We start from the raw sequence: 8,368 nt of genomic DNA on the forward strand, positions 1-8,368 counted from the left end.
TAAATAAAAGAGAAATTTTCGTTGAAGAACTTAGGAAATATAAGAAATGAAAAAAATGTTAGAAAAACAAAAGAGTCAAGAGCTTTTTATTTTTATTTTTTTATTATTCATAGGTCAAATATAAATAAGGGTAAAACATGGAATGAAATTAGTTGTTTTTTCAAGGTAGTAAATACATAGATTGTAATCATAAATGAATCCACATGGCATGCAATGAATGAGAAAGGTAGAAAGGAAAATGTTGGAGGGGAAGGTTACTAGCATTCCTCTTTTGTATAAGTCGATTGCATTTTTTTTGTCATAAGAAAATTTGTTAAACATGTAACTTTTCTATAATTTTTTAATTTTTTCAACTAAAATAGCTTCTACGTCAAGACAAGACAACCCTAAAATAATTTGACTAACCTATTAAAGGAAATAAGTGAAAAGTAAAATCCAAGTCCACATTAAAGCACATACTTATCTAGTTAAGATATTAGATGTCACAAACTTATACAACTCAGCATCACAAGACACCCAAGAATAATTTGCTATACTTTTCTCACTAAAGTTTTATCGAGGAGTTCTACAACAACTCCCTCTCACATAACTTTTGTAATTGTCCCATCAGGTGTGTTTGTATATCATTAAATTCAATAAAAGTAAATTAAAATTAAATAACGAGATACACATACTTTGTGCGCTGTCTACATTTCTTCCATACATGTGCGCAAATTTATGGAGAAGCAAAAATCGTGAAATCCGATATTTTCCACAAATTCAAATTGGGTTGTATACAATCACTCCCCGCTTCAAAAATATTTTTGGCTCTTGGGTGAAACCGTATCTACGGTAAGTTTGACGTGCAACCGATAAACACGAAGTGTGACTGTGTGAGTGAATCTAGGAGGTAAAAAAACTTTATAGGTAAATGAGTGTGGCTTTACCGAATCCGATTCTGCCACCCAATCATAATACAATGAATCCAACAAACCGATCGCCCCAAAGTTCTCGAAAGCCAGAAAATTAAAATCTCGAAAATACAAAATCGACGCCACTCCCTCTCTTTCGCCTTCAGCTCAAAGCAAGCATCTTCCTTTTCTGCTTAGTCTCTCTATAAGTCGGTGCTGGAAGCTCGAAAGCTACTACTAGCTTTAGGGCTTCGGGATTGAGAACCATGGCGGCGGAGGATAGCTACGCCACGCAGCTGATCGACGGCGACGGCGTATTCAATGCCGCCGGGCTGGACCGATTCGTGAAGGAGGCGAAGGTTATCGATTGCGGGCTCTCGTACGCCGTCGTCGCCGTTATGGGGCCTCAGAGTAGCGGTAAGGATTTGGAGTTTGTTGGATTTGATTGGTTTGGTTTTGGTTGAGGTTGATTTTGATAGGGATTTGGATTTGGATTGGAAAATTGCAGGGAAGAGTACTTTGATGAATCATCTGTTTCATACTAAGTTCAGGGAGATGGATGCGTTTAGGGGAAGGTAAGAATCTGAGTTTTGGTATTGATGTGTAGTGGTTTTTGATTTGGGACAAGTGTTTTTTATCTATGGATGTGTTGATTTCAGGAGCCAAACGACGAAGGGGATTTGGATTGCTAAGTGTGTTGGCATTGAGCCTTGCACTATAGGCATGGATTTGGAGGGTACTGATGGCAGGGAGAGAGGCGAGGTAATCCGATTTTCGCTGAATCTTTACTTGCTTTTGTTACATGAAAGATAAGATCAGAATGCCTAGTACTGTTGGCATTTTAAACTTCTGTTGTATGCAGGATATAGTTAAAAATTCTCAGATTTACTTAATCTTGAATTATAATTGTTTGTAGGATGATACTACATTTGAGAAACAAAGCGCTCTTTTTGCGTTGGCAGTTTCAGACATTGTGCTGATTAACATGTAAGTTTGTTGGCTCGTTTAAGAATTGCAGAAGCCTTTTTATTGGCATTGGGTCGTATATTCAACTTGTTCTGATAAGTGTTTGAGGTCATTTAACTTAAGAATTGTCGCATGTATTTGTATTAGTTGTGAACTCGCAATTTGTTTTCGTAAGACAAAAGGATATTCTAGATCAGAGTCTTTAAGTTTTAATTAATTTTTTTGAAGGGAAAAGTATATACTGCTGCTCATAATAATAGTAGTAACCATGTAAACATAGATATCATTACGTATGAAGGAAAAGTTTGCCAATAGATAAAATTTGAATCTACACATACATGTAGTTTAAAATCATTTTCATATGTCAATTGGATATTGGATTTTATATACAGGTGGTGCCATGATATTGGTCGGGAGCAGGCTGCAAACAAACCTTTACTGAAAACAGTTTTTCAGGTATATATAAGAATGTTTGCTTCTCAATGCCTTTTCAACATTCATTCTCAGTTACTGACATTCTTGGTTCTAAATGTACATAGGTCATGATGCGCTTATTTAGCCCACGTAAAACGACGTTGTTGTTTGTTATACGCGATAAAACAAAGGTCTGGAGATAATTTGTGAGGATGTGTCTACTTATGTAGTTCCTAAATTATTATTCTTGTTCCATATTAATTCTGTCTCTTTTTTTTGGCTGTTCGTTTAGACCCCATTTGAGTATCTGGAACCTGTTTTAAGGGAAGATATACAAAAGGTAAGTTTGTCCTGAGCTCTAGGAGGTGTTGTTTTTACTTCTTTTTCCTGTAAAAAATTCCCTTTCTCCGGACTCAACTTGTACATTCTGCAGATATGGGATTCAGTTCCAAAGCCCCAAGCCCACAAAAGCACCCCGCTCAGCGAATTTTTCACTGTGAGATCTTTTCTATCTCTCTTTGCTCTCTGATGCCATGTGTTCTTTATAATGTTCTCATTCGTCGAAGCACTTCTCTGATTATTATGTTCTTTGGTATGAAGGTAGAAGTAGTTGCTTTGTCCAGTTATGAAGAGAAGGAGGAGAAGTTTAAGGAGGAGGTAGCCCTTCTTCTTTTAGAAGCAATTCATTATGTCTCATATTCATTTTGGCCATTACACTTTTCTTTTGTTAGTTTCAATTTGTAGAGTGTACCTGTATATTTATATACAAGGATCTTATTAAGGCTCATCACAACAGGGAAAGCATTATTCTTAAGGGAATTTATTCATTATAAAGGTTTACAGTGGTTCTTACTTACTATGGCCTTATTGCGCAGGTTGCTGAATTGCGGCAGCGTTTTTTCCATTCTATATCTCCAGGAGGGCTTGCTGGTGATAGACGGGGTGTTGTCCCTGCCTCCGGATTTTCATTTAGTGCACAACAGATTTGGAAAGTAATCAAAGAGAACAGGGACCTGGATCTTCCTGCTCACAAGGTTTGTTAGTTTCGTTTCCTATCAGAATATAGTTCATGGTTTTGACTTTTCATATGCATGTAATATGTAGATGATATAATTTAATCAGGTTATGGTTGCTACTGTTCGGTGTGAAGAGATTGCTAATGAGAAATACAATCACTTGACGTCTAATGAGGTATGTATCCGTTCTCTCCATTGAGAGATGCTTCTATTTATGGTATGATTGTGAAAATTTTATTGGTGAAAACTTATGTGAGCATGATGTAGGATTGGTTGGCATTGGAAGAAGCTGTGCAAAGTGGTCCAGTACCAGGTTTTGGTAAACAGCTCAGCTCCATCCTAGACACCTATCTTTCTGAGTAAGTTCTACTCTGGCTTATACGTGGTTAATTGTGTTTTTATTTTCTGTGCATTAGTAACTGTTATTGTCAGTGGTTTACGGGCTTTTATTGTCTCTGTTTTTGACTTTATTGCCTTAATCTTTTATGTACATCACAGATATGACATGGAGGCCATCTACTTTGATGAAGGTGTAAGGAACTCAAGACGACACCAATTGGAAAAAAGAGCATTGGATGTATGGCTACTCTCTCTACGTCTCTATTACAGATTCTGGTTACGCTTTTCCAGTTCAAGACAGCTCCTGGAGATCAGTTACATTTTTAGTTTCATTACCATGCTTATTGTAGTTTAAATGTTGCGTTCGTCTGAACTTTCCAGTTTGTGTTCCCTGCGTACACTACCATGCTTGGGCACCTACGTTCTAACGCATTGGAAAATTTTAAAGTGAGATTGGAGCAGTCATTGAACAATGGAGAAAGTTTTGCCTCATCTGTTCGAACCTGTACGGAGGGATGCATGCTTGAGTTTGACCGTGGATGTGCAGGTAGTGTTTGTATTATTGAAATCATCAGATTTTTTTGTTCATAATTGAAAGAATAAATGCATGGGATTTTATTGCTAGTGATCATCACGTGTTTGGGAAACACATTGGTTTTGTTGTTTCTTAACATGCATTTGAATCACCTTTTTCATTCATCCCTCTGAGAAGATTCTATTAATATATGCTTTAACTCGTCCAAGGGAAATATGAGTTCTGGGGATCTGTAGAACCTAGTGTAGTGTACATTTATTTATTTATTTTATTTTATTTTATTTTTTTTCAATTTCATAGGGGTGCTATCCTAATTCTTGAACTAGGAATAATAACTTTAAGATCTGTACCTTTTCTTCCGTCCCCCTCAACCATCTTCCTTGAAGTGACCTTAAAGGTTTTTCCTTGTTGTTCTCTGCTAACTTTTATGTTATAGTGACACTCCTTTCGTTTACTGTACAGCATAATATGTTTGGCTCCAATAAATTTCCTTCTTTATCCTTTCAGATGCTGCTGTACAGCAGGTTAATTGGGATACTTCAAGAGTTCGGGAAAAGCTCCGACGTGATATAGATGCACATGCATCATCTATTCGTAGTACAAAGTTGTCGGAATTGAATACCAGTTATGAGGTAATGCTCTCCATGAAATGCAGGGATGGAGCCAGGCAGGGGCCTGCGGTGGCCCTGGACCCCCAGCTTCCTTTCACCCTTTTTAAACTGCATATGCATTGTTGATATATGGATGAAATTGGGCTTTGTGAATAGATTTTTGGTAAAGTATTATTACTCAATAGCTTAATGCAGACACCTCTTTTTATTTGCAGAAAAAACTCTCAGCTTCTTTAACTGAACCTGTGGGGGCTCTACTTGATGCCGGAGGAGAAGACACCTGGGCTTCAATAAGGAAACTTCTTAATCGTGAGACTGAAGCTGTAGTATCAGAGTTCTCAAAAGCAGTTGTTGGTTTTGAGTTGGACAAAGTAACAATTGCGAAAATGGTGCAAAATTTAAGGGATTATGCAAGAAATGTAGTGGAGATAAAAGCAAGAGAAGAGGCTGGCAAAGTTCTGATCCACATGAAGGATCGGTAACAAACCTGTCATTAAATTTTCTGGTCTTTTTTCCTGGTCATTTATGTTGCTTATGTCTTTGTTAACATTTTTCAGGTTTTCAACAGTCTTCAATTATGACAGTGATTCAATGCCTAGGATATGGACCGGGAAGGAAGACATTAAAACCATAACCAAGGATGCCCGCTCTGCGGTAATGGTTCAAAGCGTTATGAAAGGAAGCATATTATAATTTTTTATTTGTGCAAATCTGATATTTTATCATCTTTTATTCTCTTGTTCTTGTAGTCTCTCAAGATTTTATCGGTTAGAGCTGCTATTCGCTTGGATGAGAAGCCTGATAATATTGAAAAAGTGATATTTTCTTCTCTAATGGATGGAACTGGTACTGCTTTGTCCTCTCAAGATACGAGAACAAGAGCTTTAGCAGATCCTCTTGCAACAAGCACTTGGGAGGAGGTACTAATTTTGGTTTATCTGAGTACTCTTTCTATTATCAAACTGGTTTCTCAGTATCAATCGACTCTGAATTAGGTTTCTCCAAAGGATACACTGATTACACCAGTGCAATGCAAATCACTGTGGAGACAGTTCAAATCAGAAACTGAGTATACTATCACTCAAGCTATTTCAGCACAGGTAGACTTATTCTCTCATCTCATGTTTAACTTAAGTAACATCAATAATATATAATTAAGCCAATTCTTCAGGGAATGGTTAAATTTTTGAACTACCATATATGCCCTCACATAATATAAATATTAATAAATAAATTATTTCTATATGAGGATAAGATAGTCAATACACTATCATATTTGAAAAATTTGCAATACCTCCCATGAAAAAAGGAGAAGCTTCCCTAAAATTAGGAGAGAAATTGCTGTAACTTTTTTAATTTAAAAAAATAAAAGCCAATTGACATGTGCGGAGCACATGTTAAGAGGCTAGTCAATAATAAATGGATTTTATTTTCCTTAAGTGTTTGTATTGATTTAAATAGTAAAGTATGTGCTTACAAAAGTTTTGTGTGAATTGTAAAGATTTAAACTGAAATTTGGAATATATTGGGACAATTATTGTCAACAGCTTTGCTGATCCATTACTTGGCAAACTGCTTAGTATTATTCGGTCAATTCATTTTTAAGTTCAATGTACACTTGTTTTTTCTCCTAAGATGAACCTAGCATCCTATTTTCAACAAGCTCTTTATCTTTCTGCTTAGCAGCTCAATCACAATGCTATTTGCTTTTGTATTTTCAGGAGGCTCACAAGCGTAGTAACAACTGGTTGCCTCCTCCATGGGCCATTATGGCAATGATTCTTCTTGGTTTCAATGAATTTATGCTCCTTTTAAGGTAGTTTTGTTCTTCCAGAGTTTTAAATTTCTAAGCATATGAAAATAGTTGGAACTCCTTGTTGTCTTGCCTATGTGTTAATGACTGTTCCTTTTTTCTTCATATGAAACAGGAACCCTCTCTACCTCTTGGTTCTTTTTGTTGCATATTTACTTACAAAGGCCTTATGGGTACAGATGGACATTGCGGGAGAGTTCCGACATGGCGCTGTGAGTATAAAGCTCAGATATTTTTCTTGTTTTGTATGAAATTGTTGTTATCTTTTATGTAATAAAGAGATTCAAATGCTCTAACCAAAAAAAAAGAAAAGAAAAGGAAAATAAAAGGAGATACACCTATGTGGGGGAAGACATGACGTATGTTTATTCCTCAAATGTGATCACTTTTTTCTTCCAGTCAGTCATTATAGATAGATATCCTGGCTTTATTATTCAAATATTCTTCATTTAAAATCTCTTTTGTTAAGTTCACTGATCTGGGAACTCGCTTTTCACAATTGTTGTGACTGTGTGTAAGCACTGCTTTTTTCTCTGCATGATAATATAAAGCTTTCAAATTCATATTTGTTTCTGGTATGACTGTCCTTATCTTAAACAAAGGTTGCCCTTGTCATGAGCTCTCAACTGACAAATGCCAGCATATATGTGGCACAGGCTGAAGCCTTTTTTTTTCCTTTTCCTTTACTTTTCTCTCTTTCTTTTATTTTAAATTTAATAATCTTTTGTGTTTATACATTAGAATTGGGCTTCAAGATATGATTCACACATACAATATATATGTATCATGTCATAATATGGCCTTGTGTGTTGTGTATCATGATAAAAATGGAATTTCCTTGCGGACCTTGTTTCTGACGAGGTGCTAACTTGTCTTTCCTTTGTTTGATCTTAAACAGCTTTCAGGAATACTATCCATTTCATCGAAGTTTCTTCCCACTGTTATGGATATCCTGAGACGGCTTGCAGAAGAAGCTCAAGGGCGTCCAACACCTGAAGCGCCAAGACAGCCAGTTTCTCTTGCTTCTCAAAGTTATAGAAGTGAAACACCTCAGCCAAATCCAGTAACGAGCTCAGTTCCTGAGTCATCCGTATCATCTAATATTTCATCTTCTGATAGTGGCATGGAATACTCGAGCCCTAACTTGACGCACAGGCGAACCACAAATATTCAGGAGATGGAATGATGTGTGCTCTTTGTTGTTTGTACCGTACCATATGTGTCAGATTCAACATAGGATGATCAATTCCCGTGGCTATAGTTTTCCTGTTTCTTCATAGTTTATGGAATAAAAGGTGTTTCCCGAAAGGCCTGGTTTACAAAATAGTTAGGTTGTTTTGTCTCTAGGTGAAGTAGAAATTAGATTGTAAATCTGTGTACTACACAGTTTATATACTTATATAAAGATGTAATTGTTTAAGTATATTGGTATTCGAGAGAGAATAAAAACCTTGCCAGGTAACAAAAACCCTGTGGGATAAAAATAACCCTGGTCGAAGGACAAAAAGAGCACAACACGTCCTTCACTCTTCGAGATCGAACATGCAGACATCATAACTCCCTCTGATGTCGATGTCTCCCCCTGATTGCTACAATCGTGGGAGTTCGGATAACTTTCTCAATCCGATGCTCTTCACATGTTTCTCGAAGGTGGATTTAGGTAACGACTTAGTGAATAAGTCCCGCTACATTATCCTCTGATCAGATTTGATTCACTTCAATCTTTAGAAGTGATTGTTGTTGCTGATTATAAAAGAACTTAGGCGATATATGCTTGGTGTTGT

At 36.5% G+C, this 8,368-nt stretch overlaps 1 protein-coding gene across 1 annotated transcript; it reads left to right on the plus strand.

Annotated features, from left to right (window-relative positions):
• Positions 1-948: 948 nt before the first annotated feature.
• LOC133728945 (protein ROOT HAIR DEFECTIVE 3 homolog 2-like) lies at positions 949-8,007 on the plus strand. Its single transcript, XM_062156403.1, has 22 exons — positions 949-1,307; positions 1,399-1,465; positions 1,550-1,652; positions 1,807-1,877; positions 2,249-2,312; positions 2,396-2,461; positions 2,563-2,610; positions 2,704-2,766; positions 2,871-2,927; positions 3,146-3,304; positions 3,393-3,461; positions 3,554-3,645; positions 3,785-3,863; positions 4,007-4,172; positions 4,668-4,792; positions 4,987-5,249; positions 5,329-5,425; positions 5,521-5,691; positions 5,767-5,871; positions 6,493-6,587; positions 6,700-6,796; positions 7,483-8,007. The coding sequence occupies exons 1-22, from the start codon at positions 1,157-1,159 to the stop codon at positions 7,768-7,770; spliced, it is 2,496 nt and encodes an 831-aa protein (XP_062012387.1). The 5' UTR covers positions 949-1,156; the 3' UTR covers positions 7,771-8,007.
• The last annotated feature ends 361 nt before the right edge of the window (positions 8,008-8,368 follow it).

Source organism: Rosa rugosa, chromosome 2 (assembly GCF_958449725.1).
Source record: "Rosa rugosa chromosome 2, drRosRugo1.1, whole genome shotgun sequence".
Taxonomy (NCBI): Eukaryota; Viridiplantae; Streptophyta; class Magnoliopsida; order Rosales; family Rosaceae; genus Rosa; species Rosa rugosa.

Coding starts and splice junctions, on each gene's coding strand:
- LOC133728945 (XM_062156403.1), top strand. CDS start 1,157: ATGGCGGCGGAGGATAGCTACGCCACGCAGCTGATCGACGGCGACGGC. Junction 1,308..1,398: donor TATGGGGCCTCAGAGTAGCG/GTAAGGATTTGG, acceptor GGAAAATTGCAG/GGAAGAGTACTTTGATGAAT. Junction 4,173..4,667: donor GTTTGACCGTGGATGTGCAG/GTAGTGTTTGTA, acceptor TTATCCTTTCAG/ATGCTGCTGTACAGCAGGTT.